Source organism: Calliphora vicina, chromosome 3 (assembly GCF_958450345.1).
Source record: "Calliphora vicina chromosome 3, idCalVici1.1, whole genome shotgun sequence".
NCBI lineage: Eukaryota > Metazoa > Arthropoda > Insecta > Diptera > Calliphoridae > Calliphora > Calliphora vicina.
The window spans coordinates 54,401,503-54,424,298 of NC_088782.1; the positions used below are offsets into that span (position 1 = coordinate 54,401,503).

A 22,796-nucleotide genomic window follows, 5' to 3' on the forward strand; every position below is an offset into this window, starting at 1 on the left:
TTTTTAGGCCAAGAACGATTCAAGCCAATATCTGATACTCTGTTCCAAAGTGAAGCGTTTCTCAGAGAGAGCGTTCTGCCTCGATCGAAAGAAATAGTAGTCGCCGGTTCCAACCACTTCGTTCTAAATATTCTTTGTGGTTTTCGGCTAAAGCTCTCTTCAAGCTAATCAGTTGCGTTCGGTACAGGTTTCCTGTGATGTTCTGGTCTGATTTCTGCAGCGAATAAAATATAGGACTCTTTTGCTGCCATCGATTACAGAGAAATACCTTAGCGCCATGGATATTTGGATTTGGTGTCGATTTGGCAGGTTGGCCGGGCTTCACATGTGATCTCTTACTCTTCGGGTTATCGTAATGCATCCATTTTTCATCGCAAGTAATAATTCGGTGCAAAACTGATTTTCGCATACATGCATAATCGTCTTTCAAGTTCTATAGGCTTCAATTCAAATGGTACCCAATTTCGCTGAATTTGGATGAATTCTGTTTCCCGCAAACTTTTTGAAATTGCTGCTTGAGTAGTTCCAAATGATTTTGCAAGCTTTTGTTGAGTTTAATAACAATCTTCATGGAGTAGTGCATCCAATGCTTCACAGAGAAAACAGATTCATGATAGCAACCGAATTTGTTGTCAATCGAATGAGTCGGTTGCACACATAAAATTTTTCGGTTCTATCAACAGAAAGTCAGTTGATAAAGAAGAATTTCGGTTGAAGCAACCAAACTTTTGTTACCCCTTCAAAAATTCGGCCTCTAAGGTAGAATCATTCGATTGGCAACAAATTCGGTTGCTATCACGAACCTGTTTTCTCTGTGTTGGTATTCAACCTTTTTTGGCTGGCATGGACGATCTTTGTCATCCCCGTCAAAATCACTTCTGAACCACACATACCATCTCTCGCACAGTGGGGCAGAGAAGGCATTTCTAAATGGATGATCCGATCGGTATAAAATTAAAAGCAGGCGTAGACAAGGCGTATTCGAGTTTAAGTTATTAAAATGGACCCTAAAAATGCTCCAATAAATAAATCCGGCATTTCCGGTCGTGATCAAATTTAAATATAGAAGTAGAAAAGGAGTATTATAGTTTATGTTATTAAAATGGACCCTACAAATGCTTCAAAGGCGTCCCTATTAGGGCTCAAATTAGGGTACCTTCGACATTTATAATTTTTAAACAAGTGCCATTTTTTCACCATCCGATTTTAAAGATTTTTTACATTTTTGAAATCGCTCGGCTTTAAAAAACATGCTATGTACCTAGGGTTGCCAGCCTGGCTGGACTTGGCTGGATTGTCCAGCTTTTTTGATGCCTGTCCAGTTTCAAGCTAAAATTTCATTTGTCCAGCTAAATTGAAATTTTCGACAATAATATCTATATTATTTATTACTTCAAATTTTTTGCAGAAAGGAAAAAATAAATACAAAAATGTTTTATGGGAATACGTGTAGAATAAATGACAAATTTGTTTGGCTCCAAAGCTAACAGCATTTTGAAAAAAATTTCGCCTAATGAACAAAAAACTTTTAAGACTGACGTAGAAAACTTTTTAAAAACAGCGGTCAGCTATTTAGAACATCGTTTTTTTTAAAAATAGCATTTTTAAATTTAACCTTGAAATATCTGAAGAAATAGATAACGATAAACTATACATATATTGATTACTGCAGCATTCGTGAAGTTTATAAATAAATACCAAGAGATGAAAGAATGAAATGAAAATATTTTATGGTGATTCTAAATTTCTAAATATTAACACACTGCTAAAAAAACACTTTTTGTAAGAACTTGAAAAGAGACCAAGTGGGGGTTGTAGACCCAAAGATTTTAAAACACCCTCACCTAGTTAATTTGAAAAAACTGTTTTACGATAGGTCGTAGTACTTTAGTACCTCTAACTCACACATTTTTAGACCGAAAAATTGTAAACAGTTATGGAAAGGCAAAGAATTAAGCTTTCATAAAATGTATACATAAAATGTATTTTCTATTAAAAACTATTTTTTTGTACAATGTTATAAACAAATTTGTATATAGAAAAAAATGAGATATTACTTGTTAAAATCGGTTTAAATTTGCTAAAGTTTGTAAATTTTGTCGAAAAAGATCGAAAAAATTTACTTGTAAATTAAAAACTACAATTATTTTACTAAAAAACTTATTAATGAAAAGTTGAATAAAACCATGTTTTGTTAAGAACTAAATTTTCTTTATACATTGCTATAAATTTGCATAAGCTTTCATAGCAAATTAAGCAATGAAAAGCCACTTAAAATAAAAAAGTTGATGAATTTTGTTTTGTTTAGATATTCTTAACAAAAACAATACTTATATCTTACAAATATATCAAAAAATGCACGACATTTTAAAGCGTAATCAATTTTCTTTCTAAACCCGTTAAAAAATTAAAATCAGACAAAAACTGACTGGTCGATAAGTTGACGAACATCACTTAAAACGGTTTTTTAGAATCACTGTAGCACCGTGTAATACATTTCATTACACAAAACCAAAATTAACATTTTCTCAGTAATTTTTGTAATGTCCAGTTTTTTTTTTGATTTGTCCAGCTTTTTAGACCCCAATGTCCAGCTTTTTGCAAATCTGAATCTGGCAACCCTATATGTACCACTTATAATATGCGATTTATAATCATTTCAAAATTAAAATTTTAAAATTTGTCCATACCTTGGTCCTGTTTTTGAAAAATCGAGGTCGTACTATTGGACCGAATTTCTATTTTTTATTTTGACAACTAAATTGCTAATAATTTACAAAAGGTTTTAGAGCAATATCAATTAAAAAAAAATAGTAGATTTTTGCTGTTTTTTGGGCGAAAAGGTGACTTAACTGTTTTTTTATTAAAACAAAAACTTTCTTTAACACATTGACTGCCACGTCGGACACATATGTGTGACACTGAACTATGCGTTTACGCCACGTCGGACACATATGTCCGACACGACTTTTATTCTCTCTAGCCATGTCAGACAATAGTGCTGGATTTTAAGAATTTTTTCGATGTTGTCTGGAAGTTCCTCATCAAAACTGTGATCTTCACATTCTTCATCACTTTCTGAACTTGTGCTGAGTATTTTTTCTAACTTCAGTTTTCGCCATTTCGTAAGACCCTCTCATTTATAAAAAAAAGCTGTTTCTAAGCAGTAAGTATTACTGACAGTAGCCTAAATTCCAATATTGACGTTTTTGAAGAGATTACGCAAAGAAAATGCTGTGGCCCCCAGCATCTTATTTGCTGATAGTGCCTTGGCAGTCAATGTGTTAAGAACATATAACAATTTTATGATTCTTTGTAAGGTATATTCACGGAGAAGATTTTTGTGTAAAACGAATGTCCCATTTTTCGAATAGGTCGTAGGGGACCATCGGAATTTAAAATTTTTTTTTTATCAAAATTTGAACTTTGGGCCACATCTTCTAAAACCCCAAAGCTGGGATCAGAAAACGAACAGCAGCTTTGGAAACTTAGATGTGTTCCCTATTTATCCGCATAGTAGTTTTCTAGCCCCGAAGAAAAATACGAAAATTTTTGGGATTTTCGCTCCAATTTTTTGGAATTACGGGATTTCCTTTGACCTTTTGACAAGTCACTTTGTTATTTAGAATGAAAATATCATTGAGTTTCGTTAATAAATAATGATATTTATTGAGTTTCTATGTATCAATATTTTAATAGGATTGCAAATATTAGGAACAATTTTATCCAAATTTATTCCGAATTAATCTTTATCAAGTTAATTTTTGGTCTTACAAAAAAAAATTCCAAGTCAATATCTCAATTAGATTCAAAAATATGCCACTCTAAAACTCAGTCCTTCAAAAATATTGCATATCGATGTCTTCCGATCGGAATGAAACTTACACCAAGGTTAGTTGTATTGGATAGTAATTCAGACACAATTTTTCAACAAAACCGATCGAGAACTCTCTGAGTTAGAGGAGGTCAAAATTTGACATTTTGGCCAATCAGGTGTTTCTTCTTATCCATGTAACTTATTACCTATTGTTCTTAGCAAAATGTGTCCCAAATAGTTTAGATAGCTCTTTCTTCAATCTTTCGAAAAAAATATTTTAAAAAAAAAATTTTAATATTTTTTTTTCCGAAATCAAAAACTTTTTTGACTTTTTTTTCAAAATGGGCCTTGTTTTCTTAAGATAAAGCAGATATTTTTCTTGAATACCTATTTGGTCGCTTAGGATGCGAGTGGGATATCTATCAAAATAAATATTTTGTAACTCAAAACATACAATTTTTGACTTTTTTTGTTGCAAAATCTAACTTTTTTCAAAATGGGCCCTTTTTTAAAATTGTTTGCCCAAAATAAAGCTTAAGACCGTTCCTTTGAGATATTTTTGGTCCGTTAGTGGAATGCGAGTGGGATATCTATCAAAATAAATATTTTGCAACTCAAGAAATACAATTTTTGATATTTTTTTTCAAAATCCAAATTTTTTTCCAATATAGGCCCTTTTTTAAAATTTTTTTTTTGCTCAAATGAAAGTTTAGGTCGTTTCCTTTAAGACCTATTTGGTCGCATAGTGGGATGCGAGTGGGATATTTATCCAAATAAATGTTTTAACACAAAAATTGTATGTCCTGAGTTGCAAAATATTTATTTTGATAGATATCCCACTCGCATCCCACTAAGCGACCAAAACCATCTTAAAGGCATGGTTTTAGGTCTAAGCTTTCTTAATAACAAACAAGTAAGAAAGTATGGTCGGTCAAGGCCGACCATATAATACCCTACACTAAGTAAAAGAGCAAAAATATTTTTATTTTAAAATTTCAATAATTTATATTTTTGAGTGATTTTCGGAAGTGGGCCTTATATGGGGGCTATAACCAATTATGGACCGATCACCATGAAATTAAGTCGTGTGATTTGTGTCTATATGAAAGTTTACTATGTTGAATTTTGTGAGTATACCAGCATTTTTAAGCGATTTATGCACGTTAAAGTGATTTTCGGAAGCGGATCTAGCTACGGATGGGAGCTATGACTAATGATGGACCGATCGTAACAAAATTTGGTGACATGAATTTTGTATATATAAAACTTATTTGGAGCGCAATTTGTGGAGATACATTTATAAATTAAACATTTATGACCGATAAAGTCCAATTTCGGAAGAACATTTGTATGGGGTCTAGGTGAAATAATGGACTGATTTCAGCCAGTTTCAATATTGGTCCTTGGGCCGAACAAATAATATGTACCAAATTTTATCGAAATGTCTTCAAAATTGCGAATTGTACTCTGCGCACAAGGTTTACATGAACAGCCAGCCATCCGACCAGACGGACGGACGGACATCGTTTAATCGACTCAGAAAGTGATTCTAAGTCGATCGGTATACCTTAAGGTGGGTGTTACCCTCCCCACTATGGTGGTGTAGGGTAAAAAAACGCCCATTTTAAAAAAGTCATAAAAGTTTTTGATTTTGACAAAAAAAAAAAATCAAAAATTATATACCTTGAGTTAAAAAACATGTATTTTAATATTTATTCAACTCCCATCCCTCTAAGCGACCAAATAGGCCTTAAAGGAAAACAATTAAGCTTTCTTTTGAGCAAAAAAAATTAAAAATAGGGCACATTTTGGAAAAAATTAGATTTTGCCAAAAAAATAAAAAATTGTATGTCTTGAGTTACAAAATATTTATTTTGATAAATATCCCAATCACTTACCACTAAGCGACAAAATAGGTCTTAAAGGAAAAGACCTAAGCTTTCTTTTGAGAAAAAAAATTAAAAAAGAGCCCATTTTGTATTGTAGCTTACTTCTTCAAATAGTAGGCTGGTCCACTGTTGCTGGTGCTTGATGTCTATGTATGATATCAGAGTTCATTCCGCCTGAATTTGTGCCATACGGACTGTGAAACAATTCAATTATGCATTTTTCATAGCATCTACGAAATCCATTCATAACCTTTATTTTGCCACAAGTTATGTGAATTTATTGTTTCTCATATTATAGGACTAGTAAGCTTAAAAAATTGACACATACTTCCCGCCAGCTCAACAAAAAATTATGGATTGCCCGCTTAAACTGTTTTACAAGTTTCTTATTAAAATTATAATAAAAACAGTTATTTACTTATTTTTTTACTAAACATTTGAAATTAATACCTACTAGTAGTTTTTCTATGACAACACTTAAATATCAATGCTATTTTTACAATTTATTTATGTATATTGGCACATGATTTATTACTGGTATTATTAACCGCCACTTTTGCCTATAAAATACCTTCACTGATATTTAACCACAAAACCAGATAAATAAAAACGAATGTATGAAAAAAAAAACGTATTTTGAAGAAGGCGTTTTACATCACTTTTAATACGACACAATTTTCAACAAAACATTGATAAGCAACCACAAATATGTATGCACAAGTAAAATGATATCGAAACAGGAAATTAAATTAATTACCATGAAACTGCATTATTATTTTACGACATTTTCAGACATCAATAGTTACAATTTGCTTTTGTATTTTATAATTTAAATGAAATTCATAAGAAAAATAAGAAAAAAAAAATATATAAATATGTATTAAGATGAAAACTAAAACCAAAAGCTAAATGCTCGTACTTGTACATTTATTAACATTAGTTTCTTTAATTGGATTCTTTAATAATGGTTAAAGAAAGATACAGATTTAGTCGTATGAAACTAGTATCTGTGTGAATATAATACTGCTGGCTGCAAATGCTACAAATGGTTAGTTAGTTGATTTGTTGTTTGGTTAATACTCGTCCAAACATACTCATTCACTCACTCACACATGAATTACGTTGGTAAACCGGCTTCAACTTGAGATCGTAATAATCAAGATCAATGTACTTTTATGGCTTTCGTTAAGAGATATATACTATATATTCTTTTCTTTTGTAGATTTTTATATTTCTTCTTAAATGTAGAAAAAAAAGAACCAACTGACATGCTATTCATACATATAAAAATAGTTTAAATGTAAGTAAAAAAATTCCTAAACATACTTTTTTCTTCTTTCTGCCTTATATGTTAAGATTTGTACTCGTGTGGAGTTATTTTTTTAGATTTAATTTATCAAATAAATATGTATTCTTTGTTAAAAACTAACAAAAAAATACATATTCTTATTTTTTTTAAAAAATCTTTCAAATGTTCTTTAATCAATCGTAGCTGCCATCATTGAAAATACGGGTTTCTAAATATTTTCTAGATAATCTATTAAGGAATTCGAATAATCGGTTATTCTTTCATTTGAGTAAATACCATCGTTAACATTTCAACTTGACTACTGTAATATTTAATTATTTAATTACATACCAAATCATTGCCTAAGGCACGCCATAGTTTAGGTCTACCTTAATAATTAAATAATAACTTTATAAACAATAACTTGACTGACATTTTGAGTAAAATTGAAGTTAAATCATTTGAGTGGAGAACCATAATAAATTATTTAATATTTTAATTCCTTTTCTTTTTGATGAAAATTTATGGACAAAAATATACTTTTAATAGCAGTTTACAATTTTATTTACCAAATTCCCAAAATTTACATTGTTCTCTATTTAGTTTTCTGTTTTCTTTAATAACTAGCTAATCCGGTGAGCTTCGCTGTCTCATTCATAGAAAATATATTAAGAAAAAAATTCCCCTTCGTGGATTCGAACTCATTAGAATAAAAAAGTATTACTAAGTCCTATTCGTGAATTCTAACTCATTCAGGATCAAGAGTGTATAATTACGATTCTATATTCATTATTAAAAATTATTCAAAAAGTACCATTAGAAGAACCATTAGTTGTTCCTTTTTTGGTACCTTAATATAATTAAGCTCCTTATACTTGGTTTTTACCTCACTCAGAAGTGTATCAGCTAATTTTTATGCCGATAAATGAAATAATTAAAAATATTAAAAAAGTACCATTTGAAGAAAAAGTATTTAATTGCCCTTTCCTTCTTAACCCTTATGTGTGTGACAGGGTACCCGGGTAACTTTTTGAAATTTATTTGCAATTTTCTCTGTATGTAGAATTCCTAGGCGCTTGAAACTTTCTGAGAACTCATAACTTTTTGTTGTATTTATTTTTTATAGTGGAAACTTTTGTGACTAGATTCGGGAGGGAGTTGTAAATCGTTTTACATTTTACACCCTTAATAGGGTGACAGGGCACCCGGGTACCACATACAAATTATATGGAAAATATTACTCATACGTTCACAACACAATATTAAGTAGTTTTTCTACTTGCTGAATTTATTTGAGTACTGTGTATATAAATGGAAATACCCATTTATTGAATTGACTTTAGGCCAAACTAAAACATTGTTCTTGCATTTAATAATATGGATCATTCATATATTTTACACAATAATATGAAACGCCATTTGTTCAGTGTGTGGGTACCCGGGTGGGTGTTAAAGGGGTTTTTTTTTGTCACACACATAAGGGTTAAACATCCTTCAAATTTCAAAAATTCAAAATACACCACTTTGCCCATATATTTTGTGCCATATTATTGAAATTTGTGTATGTTTTAATAAAATTACCAACTTGATTGACCTTCACACTCGAGTTCCAACTCATAAACTGTTGGTTAATTTTTTTATGATATGTATTTTCCCGTATTTACAAATTTTATTCAAATAAATTTTAGTTCATAATAAATCATTTATAATTTATATCAATTTATAACAAAAAAAACTTATTTTATAAAAAAGTGTCAAAAATAAATAAAATGTTTACCCCTTAATGTTTCAAATTTCCAAAAAGTACCAAATTTATTTTTGGTATTTTTCTTTCAACAAGATCGGTGAGCAAACAAAAGTTTTTAAAAAAGTGGTTTGGAAAAAAAAGTTCGAATTTGCAAAAAAAAAAAGTCAAATATTGTATGTCTTGAGTTAGAAAATTATACTTCAAAATACAAATTTTAAATATTTTTAGGTAGACAAAATTTTTTTTTTCCAAAGTTGTTTATTTAATTTTTTGGATTTTTTTTTTTAATTTTAATTTTTTTTTTAAATTTACGTCGTTGCAATATTTACGTGTTTGAAATATCTATCATTAGATATCCATATTATCTATATTAATGACTTAGTAATTCATATATAGGTCAAAAATCGAGGTTGTCCTGGTTTTTCCTCATATCTGAGCCACTGTGGACCGATTTTGCTGATTTTAAATAGGAAACTTCACGAAAGCATGTCTGACAGAATTAGTGAAGATTTGGATCCCGAAGATATCCGGGGTCTTCAGAAAATTGATTTCAACAGACATCCAATTGATTTCAAAGGATCCAGAATATATATACTTTATAGGGTCGGAAAATTATATAGCGGAAATTACAAACGGAATGACAAACTTATATATATATATGTTTCGGTCTGGGTGGACTTTTCGCTGGAAATGCCCATATACCCTTCTCACGATGGTGAAGGGTATAAAAACAAAAACAAAGCGCCCATTTTGAAAAAAAGTCAAAAAAGTTTTTGATTTCGGAAAAAAATGTAAATTTTTTTTTAATTTTTTTTTGAACGATTGAAGAAATAAATAGCTATCTAAACTATGGATGAGAAAAAACACATGTTTGGACAAAATGTCGAATTGTGACCCCCTCTAACTCAGAGAGTTCTTGAACGATCTTGTTGAAAAATTGTGTCTGAATTACTATCCAATAGGTCTTACTTTGGTGCAAAGAGTTAGATCACTTGACATATACATATGTATATAAGAAGATTTAATAAAAAATAACGGTTTTATTCAAATAAAATAAAATTTGTTTTCGAAAGGGCATCTACGTCTAGAGCTGCAGAAACGGGAGCTGCAGAGACACCTCGAAAGCATATCGAAAGACAAGAAGCCAATCGCTCCCGAATTGTTTGATCAAGAGAAAGAATCGATTTAAAGTTGCCTGAATTTAATTTTTTTTTTACAAGTATGATGACTACAGGAATCACAAGGACGTACTGATTAGCGCAATGAACAAACATTGCTTGCATTGCAGCGTTTTAAAGTTACGTAAGGAATCCCCGGGAATGTGCTGTTCAAACGGTAATGTTATTGAGCCGCCTGAGCTGATTCTAATTTACATTTTCGGCGCCAATCATATTTCCAAGCACTTCCTTCAAAATATCAAAAAGTCCAACACATGCTTTCAAATGACGTCGGCATCATGCCCACTTTTAAAGTTCAAGTCCAAATGTACCACAGAATTGGATCATTGCTCTCGCTTCCCAATGACGATGCGAAGTTCCTTCAAATTCATTTCACTGGAAATGAAGCTACAGAAGCCGAACGTTATCGACGAACATGCGTTTGCATTTGCTGCAATACCCTTCTGACGAAATATTTCCAAAACAATTGTTGGACATCGGAAATGGAAAAATTCCAATTGATCCCAAAAGATGTTTTCAAAGAGCCAGCAACGCGGACCAGGTTTAGCTAGTTTCATTATAAAATGGTATCAACAAAAGTTGTATCGTATCAAGTCTGTAATCCTTGGTGTAGAAACCATAAATTTCAACGAAATTTTATTAAAATAAAAAATATAATAACAAAAATCCACAAAGCGCTGCCTGAAAAAATTAAAATTTTTGAGATCAAAAAGCTTTAAATCTCTTATTCAGCTTTTTATTAAGGCCTTGAAAGTAGAATTTTCAAAAACTTAGTATAAATTATTCCACTCATATCCTTTTTTCAAAAGCCATTAGTAATTTTGTTCCACTGGAACTTCATTAATTGTTCTTCAACCAAAATTTGTAGCATCATGTTATTAAACTGCGCCCTTTAATTTATTTCATCCATAATAATGATATTAAACATTTATTTAAACCATATTTTAAATTTAGTTTTTATTTAGCAACTTTTCATCTCTTTAATAAAAACTTTTACTTCCGGTAAACAGTTTTATAGTCTGATATTGTTTTAACATGAATAACATCTTCTTGAAAACATACAAAATATTTTAAGTTTTAAAAAGTTGTTAAAAATGCGGTAATTAAAATGCGCTTGCGGCTGTTTTAATACATGAACTATATTATCAAGTAAATTGTTAAAAAAATTGTTTTTTTTTTATTTTAAGAAATAATAAAACTACACACCAGTATGTACTTTTAAAAATAAATTTATTATATGAATTTATTCTTTGTCTTAACATTTGTTACTTGGTCATAATATTTCTTTAATAACTGCTTCCTACAAATCAATTTCTTTAATGAAATATTTTAATTTGTATGATCTCATTTATATGTAAAAATAAATGTATCTATCTACCTTTAATAAATATCATACTGCAAATGTCATGTATACAACTTATAAAGATTTATTTTGAGAATTGACAGAAACTATACACAAGGGTTGCCAAATATAAAATTTGTTTTAATAAATACGTATTTTATTTGTTGAGACATTGCAAGCTAATATGAAAGTATTTTAGTATTAATATCTGTCCTTCAGCTCCTTAAAAAAATATTGCAAAATTTCTGATTTAAGATATGGAAGCTTTCGATATTTCCTTCTTAATACAATTAATAATATGATAGACAATAATTTCCTAAATATAAATTCCATTTCAAATAATTCTTGTTGACTATTTAATTTCCCTGCAGATATTTTCATTTGCGCTCACATAAAAAACCTGATGACACACAACTATTCTGATCAAATGTCATCTGGAATAATCAGAAGACTACTGAAACGTAAGTAGTTTAAAAATGTCATAGGTTTTCAGTAAAACTGTTAAACTGCAAACAGTTTTGCTAATTTGTAATAAAGGCAATTATCAAGAATAATCCTTTTCAGTTCCTTCTTGAAGGAATTAAATTTGTGTGAAATATATTTAAAATCTTGCGAAAGAAGTACAAATTTATAATAAGATTCGTATCACTAATAAACTGCGCAATCATTTGATACTTATATAGTTTATACTAGTTACTTTGAATTTAGTGGTATCTTTCAAATTAGTGCATTAAGTCATTTTATTATTTTATTATATTTAAACGGATAATTATAGAGTCACTTTTATACATCTACATATTATATCAAATATTATTTGATCACTCCGAAAATAATAGAATTTAAATAGTATCTACTTCAATACAAATCTGGCGAAAGTCAGTTGATATATTTGCTGTGGTAAATTGTTCAGTCTTGTATTGATTTATTTAGTGCTGGTTTTTTCTGATATTTTATTAGTTCCATGAATAAGTTTGTCATTTGAAATATGTATCTACAATATTATGACTTAAAAATTTGCGATTTTTAGCTCTTTTTTTGAAATATTTGCACAATATAAATATAGCCAAAGTATTGGTAATTTTAGCTATGACCATTTCCCATTTTTCTGACATATTGATTGCGATCCAAAAGAACTGCTCATCTTTTGCGGCCAAGAACGAATCAAGCCATTTTCGGATATTCTGTTCCAAAGTGAAGCATATCTCAGAGGGACAGGGTGCAGGTTTTATGTCATGGTCTGCCCACATTTCAGTAGCTCATAATAAATGCACCCTTTTGCTCCCACATGATATTTTTGTCTTTGGTGTCGATTCGGCTGGTTTGCCGGTCTTAACGTACTATCTCTTACGCTTTGGGTTATCGTAATGGATTCATTTTTCATCGCCAGTAATGATTTGGGACAAAAATAATTTTGTTTAATAGCGTTCTAGCATCATTTCGGACATGCAAATCAAGGACCTTTCAAGGTTTCTCGGCTTCACTTCGTATGGTACCCAATTTCCCTGCTTTTGGATGAATACTGCTGCTCGCCAACATTTTGAAATTGCTGATTGAGCAGATTTTGCAAGCATCAAAGAGTAATAACTCCAATTCTTGGTCATTAGACTTAGCTGGCCTGGGCTATCTTTGTCAAAACAACCACTTATGAACCTAACACACCTACTCTCGCAAGTTGAAACCGATGGATCACATTTACCATAAGCCTTGTTGAGCAATCGGTGTACTTCAGCGGCACTTTTGTCGAATTAAAATGTAAAGCAAAACTTCCGGCATATGACGCTTTGTTGGTACAAAATTTGACATTTTCGAACCAAAATAAAACATTGTTATTTACATTATAATGTTTAATAACTAAGTGGGAATAAATGACAGATATGTACGCTTCTAAATAACATACAAGTTATTAAAAACAAAAACCACATTCAAAATATACGCCATCTATTGTAAATCCCGCACTTTTAAGTCATACACGCAATAAATTTTAACTTGAATATTAATTTATTCGACTATTCTATTTCTACAATTACACTAGTTTACAAATCAAACATTTTTGTTTGCTCATGGAATGAAACTTATGTTTTTGAGAAGAGCTACGGACGCTAGTTAATTGAACATTTTTTGTTTCCCACCTATACGTCAAAATTTTGAGATATATGGGTTTTTATTTTTCACCTGCCCTGAGTACTACTAATGCATACTGTAGTGTACCTAATTGTGGTATTTAAGTATTTACATCGTTTTTGGGTACTCAACACTCTGGAGAAGCTACCAGATACTTTCAGAGTTCTATTATTTTAACAAATTCCAACAAAAATTAACGAGAAAAAAATAAATACTGTTTAAAAGGACATCTTTCCTGTAGATAAACGATAATAAATCGCTATTAAGTACAAAACTCTAAAGTTAAAATTATTTTAAAATATCTTATAGAAAATGTAAAATAAACCCAGACCATTTTTGTTTTATTTTCGGAAAAATTATTCAGTCAAATCGAGGTTTTCCTATAACACAAACACTGCAAAATGCTTATTTACTTTAAAAAATTTCGTAAAAGCTTTAGATAAGACAAAACCAGCATTTCAATATTTATGCAGTGTGTTCCCGAGTCTTTCTTTGGCTAAATTAAAAGAAGGGATATTTGTGGGTCCTCAAATAAGAAAAATTTTGGGTGATACCAAATTTGAGTGTCTATTAACCGATGTTGAAAAAGCAGCATGGAATTCTTTTAAACCTGTTGTTCAAGAATATTTGGGGAATAATAAAAGTCAAAATTACAGAGATATTGTTGCGAATTTATTACATAATTTTGAACTGATGGGCGTAAATATGTCCCTCAAAATTCACTATTTACATTCTCATGTGGATTTTTTCCCGGAAAACCTCGGACACTGAGTGACGAACATGGAGAGCATTCCCATCAAGATTTGAAGTTTTTCGATGTTAATTATCAAGGTTTTTGGAACCAGAATATGCTAGGAGACTACTGTTGGAGTGTCGTGAGGGAGACAAATGAAAATAATTATAAAAAAAAGACTAAAACACTTCACTTTTAATTTGATTGTCCTAATTTAATGTAGATTTTTATATGTTTAGTTTTTAAGAAATATCTCAAAAGTTTGACGTCCAGGATTTTTTAAAATATTTTTTCCGAAGTTGGAAGACCTAAATACATACATCCCCATATGTTTCAATTCATGAGCAAAAACCTTGTAAACTAGTGTTATTGATCGAATAATTTTTTATTCAAAATAGAAAAATTGTGTTCATTCGAATAAAAAATATTTTTTTCATCGATTATTCGAAAAATATTTAGTTTTTAGGACATACACGTAATAAATTTTAACTTTAACACTTATTTATTCGATTATACTTATCTACAAGTAATGATCGAATATTAATTATTTTCTAAATAGAAAAATTTTGTTCATTAGAATAAAAAATATTTTTTTCCTCGATTATTCGAATTTATTCGACTATTCTATTTATCTACAATTATTGAAAATTATAAAAAATATATTTTTTCCTCGATTATTCGAGTAATCGAATAAAAATTATTCGAATAATTTTTAAGACATACACCGAATAAATTTTAACTTGAACATTATTTTATTCGACTATTCTATTATTAATTATTGATTGAATAATTTTTTATTCTAAATCCATGGTAGGCGTTCATATTGTTCAGGTTACGATGATTTTCGTCAAACAACCCGAATGTGAACAAAAGAGCGTAATAGAGCGTAAAAATACACACAATTCATTCAGTTTCTTGATGTTGTTGTGGGTATTTTATTTTTTACCCAGAAGATCACACAAATTAAATGCCTCTTTTTGCCTACCAATGTTCTAAATAGAAAATTGTTGCTCATTCGAATAAAAAATATTTTTTTACTCGTTTATTCGAATAATATTTATTCCATTGACTTATGACTCATTAACATCGTCATACAGTTTGGTAGCATAATTTCTGTGCAAAGTTATGGCAGATAAAGTCCTGATTCAATAGGTTCGTCGTTGGCCAAGTAAAAGCAATGCTACCAGTAAATTTATTACAATCAATAAATAATTAAATATATTCCGATAATTATAATGCAGAAATCCTCAGAAGTGAGTTAACATCAGTGGATTTTTTGAATTTTTTAAGATCATGAAAATCCTTTTAGTCCGACTTAAATCTTTTTCTTCAAAACCGAAACTATTATTCAGCATAATCTCCAATAAACGCAAACTTTTAAATTTTAATCGATGGATAGATTCTAAGATTTTCAGTATCTTAAAAAAGATCAAATAATTTGTGCTGTTATATTGAAATGCCTTAAGATATAAATCTTATTAGATTTCAAAACCGCCTCCAAAAATATGGTTATATACTGATGTAAATTTGTCCAAATATTTTCTGTAAATCAAAAATGTTTGGCATTGAAAATGGACAAAATTAATCCAACCTAACAAAACGTCCGTGCAGAAAGAAAATTCTGAAGCATTAAACGGAGCAGCAAGTGATACATCTTTGAATGCATGTTCTAGAGTGATAATATTTCCGCAAGTTATGATCAAGTTCGGAGTTTTGTAATATATTTAGGGAAGAATTTATAAGAATTTGGCAACTCTACATAGATATAATAATTAATACGACGTTAGAAAACGTGCTAAACAACTCTTTTATTTGACTCATAGTACCCTACATGTTAACGTTATGGTTATAAGGGTTAATTTGTCTTTTATTTCTGAGAAACTTAGATCTTAATTTTTGACCGATGTTTTAATAGAAAAAAGGTTGTATACTGGATGTTGGAATAAATTATGAACAAAAAAAAATATTTTATACCTTTTTTTCATTATAATTCTTAACTAACTCAAAAAATTTGTGTACAATAAATGTTACTAAACAAAATATTTGTACAATAAAAAAAGATATTTTTAAGGTATTTGTTAGATTTTTTTAATTTTAATTTTTGTAATATTTTTTTACCCTATGGCAAGGGTATTTAAAATTCGTTGTCTAGAACACATAATTCTTTTACACTCTCTTTGCTAGCAATGTAGGAAGTTGTACCAATAATAAGACACAAACTGTTATAGTTCAGGTTCAGTAATGCGCAAGTCTTGATTGTGTCATACCATTACAAATAATTTATAAAAATAAGGACTACAAAAAGATTTTAGTTAAAAAAATGAACAGCTGTAGGAAAGGAGTAAAGTCTCTTACTAAAGAAACGCACTAATAATAAAAATAAAAGTTTATCTACAATAAAAAATAACAACTTAAAGTGTCTTAAATTAAAACGGAAACAGAAAAGCTATTAAAACCTTAAAATTATATTGTATAAAAAGGATGTCATATTTACAAACGACATCTACAACAACTACAGTAACAACTATATCGCCCAATAGTGCAAGGCGGGTACGCACTGATTTGAAAACGTCGGAAAATATTTATCTGTCATCTAGTTTTGTGGGACCAACACGTTCAAGAACTTCCTCACCCATAAATATTAAATTAAGGCCAGAACAGCACAATTCACTACCAACATATTCCTCCCCGCAACAACAACAGTCTTTATATCTTCAGGGTCGTTCCAACACCCATGACAAACTCACCGACTGCGGTATTAAATCAAAACAACATACAGCAACAGTCTCAGCTCCAATGACAACAACAACAACCACAACAGCACAGGGTAGTGGCAGAAGTAAAAGAACTTCTTGTAAAAGTACAAATATACCAATGGCGTTAACAACAACATCGACAACTGTTGCAAATACCAGAAAATATTTAAAACGCAGTAATTTTATATTGACTGCAGCCAAACATGTTGTAGATGATTCACGTATCCTATCGACTAGTGCTCCCCATGAGGGCTCATCATATCTTAGGTGGTTTCTATAACTAGTTTACATCCATACCTTTTTTTAATTTCAACTCAAAACTAATTTAAAATTCAATTATTTGTGTATTTTTATACCAAGTTGTATAAAAGAAAAATAATCTGCATATATTCATTGTTTCTCTTTATTGTTGAATTTCTATTTCTAGTGCACATTTGCCTGCACGTGCTACCCGTCTATTGAATCGTTCTCGCATGCAGCAGCATTGCACTTTAAATAACGACGATTCGGATAGTACTAAATCTCCTTTGACGGGTCGACGTCGTACCAACACCACATCTTCACGCACCTCAACAGCATCGTCTACCAACAACAATAACAGCAGCCGCAACAACAATTCAGCCAACTCATCGCTGCAACGCAAGTTTTCACATCACCATCATCATCAGACATCGTCTAGTTACCATCAACGTGATACGCACAGTTCTTCGGACGATCTCATGTTGTATGACAAATCATTTAGGAATGCCATGATTCAAGATGTGTTGCAGTTCAAAAAACAATTGCTGCGTTTACGCAAAATACTGCAGGAGGTAAGTTTTGTTTTGTTTTCTTTTCTTGTGTTCCAGTCTCAATTTTAAATACAATTCGTTTTAATTTATTTTGTTTATTTTATTTTTCCATCATATTTGTTGCATTCCTTTTTGTATCTGGCACTTTGTACAACAACTGCACACACAAAATGCACATTACTCATACTTCTTCCACTTCCTATTTGTTTCGTTTTTATCTATTTGTGATTTATTGGAATTTTTGTTTGATTTTCTTTGAAGAATGAAAATTGTTTGACGAGGGTATGTTGATTTCATTTATTTATTTAACTAAATAATTATTTATTATTGCATTTCATACTAATATAGTAGATTATCTTATTTAATGAAGTATGTATATCGGACAGAGTTATTTAACATAAGTAACAGTGTTATACTCGGTCCCCCTCAGAAAAGTTTAACGAAGCAAAAATTATTAAAAACAAGTAAGAAAGCTATATTCGGCCGTGCGGAATCTTATATACCCTTCACCAAATTATACTTTAAAATACAAATTTTAAATATTTTTAGGTAAAATTTCAAAATTATGTATAATTTTTTTTACAATTGGTTTTTTTTCCAATTTTTTTTAAATTTAAAAAAAATTCGGGTTAAAAATATTTTTCCCGATTTCGAGCCTTTATAGGTCCAAATTACTGTAGCCTTATATACATCGTTGCAATGGACTTTAAAATATCTATCATTAGGTATCCATATTGTATATATTAATGACTTAGTAAAACAGATATAGATCAAAACAAGTAAGAAAGTATGGTCGGTCAAGCCCGACCATATAATACCCTACACCAAGTAAATGAGTAAAAATATTTTTCTTTTAAAATTTCAATAATTTATATTTTTGAGTGATTTTCGGAAGAGGGCCTTATATGGGGGCTATGACCAATTATGGACCGATCACCATGAAATTAGGTCGTGTGTTTTATGTCTATATGAAAGTTTACTATGTTGAATTTTGTGAGTATACCAACATTTTTAAGCGATTTATGCACGTTAAAGTGATTTTCGGAAGCGGGTCTATATGGGAGCTATGACTAATTATGGACCGATCGTAACAAAATTTGGTGACATGAATTTTGTGTACATAAAACTTATGTGGAGTGGAATTTGTGGAGATACATTTATAAATTAAACATTTATGACCGATAAAGTCCAATTTCGGAAGGACATTTGTATGGGGGCTAGGTGAAATAATGGACCGATTTCAGCCAGTTTCAATAGGCTTGGTCCTTGGGCCGAAAAAATAATACGTACCAAATTTTATTGAAATATCTTCAAAATTGCGACCTGTACTCTGCGCACAAGGTTTACATGGACAGCCAGCCAGCCAGACGGACGGACGGACATCGTTTAATCGACTCAGAAAGTGATTCTAAGTCGATCGGTATACTTTAAGGTGGGTGTTAGACTAATATTTTTGGGCGTTACAAATATCTGCACAAACGCATAATACCCTCCCCACTATGGTGGTGTAGGGTATAAATAGGCCCATAATCGAGGTTGTCCCGGTTTTCTCGATTTTAAATAGTAACCGAGCCGGGAGAATTCCAGATATATTGATGGGGATACGGAAAGTTGCTTTCAACATACAGATGTATAGACGGGCATGGCTATATATATATTTTGTGGGGTCACAAATTAAAAATGTAGAAATTACAAACGGAATAACAAACTTATATACATATATCCTTGCAACTCATGGTGAAGGGTATAATTAATAGAAATACAAAATAAATGATATGTTTGTTAAGAAAAATTCAGAATTGCCTCACAATCAGAATATATATGACTGCTCAAACCTTCTGCGGGGACATTTGTATGGGAGCTATGTGAAATCATGAACCGACATTTCAATACCAAGCAAACCTTATCAACAGAGAGCAATTGTGGAAAATTTCAACCAGCAAGCTTCTTTCGTTTGAGCCCTATCGTGTTTTCAACAGACAGACATTCGTACAGACGAACGTCCGTAGCTAGATAGTTTTAAAATTTCATAAGGATTCAGAATATTTTGTGGGTCAAGGTGAAATAATCATCTTTTATAAAAATCATAAATAAGCAACCCAAAATAATCTAAAATTAAGTACAACTGATAACAAGTAAGAAAGGGGTATTATATGGTCGGGTATGATAGGTAAATTCTCTGCGAGTTGTTAAGTTTTCCCTAATTAATGGTTTTTATTGAAATTAAACTTTTATTTATGAACAGTTTTTAGTGATATTTCACAGTTATGCAGAATTCTCTAGTTAAAATGGGAAAATAAAAACAAATTTTTAAATTTATTATCAGCAATCCCGCAATTCGCAAAAAAGTGTTGAAAAATCCCAAAAATGGTAATTTTTAGTTTTTTGGCTATAATATCCATACGAGGGTCGGGGTTATCGGAACCCTTTACAAAATATTTAAAAGCATATTGGGCCATCCAAAATCGGTTACAATATTTTAATATCGAATATGCGATTTGAGAATTTTTGTCCTAAATTTGAATTTTACATAAAAAATAGACGTTTTTTGAATGGACCTGGTCCCTTGGTATCAACAATTTTCAAATTTTTGTACAGTTTTCCCTTATTAATTTGCCACGTAACAAACACAAGGGAGACATATTATATATCAATGGATAGAGAATTTTGTCTACTTTTCAAAAATGTATGTATATTTTTTTTCCTTTAAAATATTTTATGAAAACTTGGCTTTCAGAGAGTAGAAATTCCTTATACATCCTCTTAGACATTTTTTGCAATAACTTAAAAAGAAAAAAGGTAATTTTTTCCCAAAAAATTAGCGAAAAATCGCCTTTTTAAAATTTTTTAAATTCAAATGCATATAACTTTGGACTTAGTCATTATTTTTAAACAATTTTCTATTTGACATACACATGTGTTGTTACTCCAATATAGGAAAATGGGAGAAAATCGGGATATATTTGGATCCGCTGTTATCAAAAAACTAGGGTGGGTAAAAATGTTGAAAATTGAATTTTCAAATGCGAATATATCCTAATCAGTAAGAGGTAATTGATAGCTACGACGAGATTTTTGGTAGTGCTCGATTATTAGATTCTATTTGTGTAATTTTTTTTTTAAATCGGAACACAAACGAAGAAATAAGAACGTTTTAAAAATTTAACATACCTGAGGTGTCCTATTTTGAGGACGCTTGGTCGCGCCTCTGATGGGCCCATTAGGTCCAAGTTCAAAACTTAAACTCGACAGCACTTCCTCTTTGTGCATGTGAAATTTCATTCAAATCGGATTTACACTTTAGAAGTTACATATATATAAATATAATAAATAGAGGGAAATATATATATTTCCCTCTATTTTTTTTTCTATACCACTGTGGTATGGACATCGTTAAATTGACTCAGAAAGTGATTCTGAGTCGATCATTATAAACTATGGTGGTGTTGGGTATACAAAAATAATTTTTACGTAAAAATAGACATTTTTTGTTTAAAAAAAAATCATGAAAAATTGAAAACGGCAGAAATTGTTCAGATTTATTTTTCCGAAACTACTGAGCCGATTAAACCCGAATTTTTTTGCTTCAATTTGTTATTATAACTCCGAAACTGCTGTGTCGATTAAAACGCAATAGAAAACGGCATTAAAGGCTATATAAATTTGAACTTTTTTAAGTTTACTTCAATAATATCGGACTAACCGTTTTTGAGTTATCATAAATTATGTGGAGAAACATTTAAAAAAATACACAATTTTGGAAAAAAAATTTAAAAAAAAATCTATCCATAGAATTTAAAAATGTTACCATTTTTTTACTACTGGAACCACAATACATCAAAATTGTGTAGTGGTTTAAAAAGCCTCTAAAATTTTTTTCGATTTTGTTGTCCTGTGCAATAAGTAACAGAAATCTATATCCGTAAAGGTTCTCATATTTATTATATGTTTTGGAATTCAATATTTAAAAATTAAATGCGGATATGGAGCAAGTTGAAATCAAATTCATAAAGAGCGATTGCTGTGTTTACATTAACCAATACGATCTAGCTAAATCCGTCCATCGGTCTGTTTAAAACACAACAGGGCCCAAACAAAATGAGCAAACTGAATGAAATTTTCGACAAATATTCTTTGTTTTTGGTCACAAAATATCACTGACTTGAAAACTTATAATTTTTTATAAATTAAACATACTTTTACTTAAAAAGTAATCCCATAAAATCTAACATACAATTTAATTTATTTGTATTTTATTTAATCTTTCTATAAATTATTTATTTTAAATATTTATGAAAAAACAAACTCCTTACTGTGTGTTAAAATTCAAAACAATTCACAAGAGCACAATAACAATTAACTTTTACTTTGCAGACCGAAACTCTCAATCCATTCGAAAATGATAATGGACAACTATTCACATCCTGCGGTTTAGACAGCAAGCTGTTAGATGACATCGATTTGGCCAGTTTGACATCATCCACAACCGATGACCCCATACAGGAGCTGGCGGATCTACGAAGACAGGTGGTTTATCTTCAGGTATTTGCACGTTATTTGAAATTTTACTTTTGCTTCATTTTTGATTGCAATTTGTGTCCAATATTGATTTTCTAAACAACTATAAATGCTAAAGTTTTTTTTCACATATCAAAAAACCAACAAAAAAAAAAGAAAATAAATTTAAATTTAATTTTTAAACAAAGAAAACTGTAAAGGTCAGCCAATAATAAAGAAAGAAAATAACTTGAGAAAAAAAATTCATAAAAATAAACTTTAGTTGCAGTTCAAATTTAGTTTGTTTTTGAAAGGTAAAATTTCAAAATAATAAACGAAATATCCTGTGAACTGCCATAAATCTATCTATATACATAAATGTTAGTTTTTTCTATATACTCTTCTTTTCTTTATATCTTTTCGTTTATTTTACCTGTGTTTTTTTTTAACATTTTTGTCGTACTCAGACAAATATTTGAACAAAAAGATGTCACACACAGCATGTTCAGCATTTTCCTTTTTATTCTCTAGTATTGTACATTCATTTATTTTACTTTTAAATAAATTTCCTTTTGTTCCGCTGAAGTTTTAGTATGAATTTTATGTTGCTTTTAATATTTCTGTTGTCGTATGTAAA

At 30.2% G+C, this 22,796-nt stretch overlaps 1 protein-coding gene across 9 annotated transcripts in view; it reads left to right on the forward strand.

The window, feature by feature from the left end:
* The window catches only part of LOC135953351 (putative uncharacterized protein DDB_G0277255), a 195,807-nt gene that overhangs the window by 152,902 nt on the left and 20,109 nt on the right, over nucleotides 1–22,796 (forward strand). For 6 of the 9 annotated variants that reach the window (XM_065503206.1, XM_065503209.1, XM_065503207.1 and 3 more), the window contains 3 exons: nucleotides 17,299–17,683; nucleotides 17,924–17,944; nucleotides 22,037–22,204. In XM_065503206.1, the coding sequence (XP_065359278.1) occupies nucleotides 17,299–17,683; nucleotides 17,924–17,944; nucleotides 22,037–22,204 (574 nt within the window). The remainder of the gene's footprint in view (nucleotides 1–17,298; nucleotides 17,684–17,923; nucleotides 17,945–22,036; nucleotides 22,205–22,796) is intronic. The other 3 variants (XM_065503210.1, XM_065503215.1, XM_065503216.1) reach the window with 1 other exon arrangement.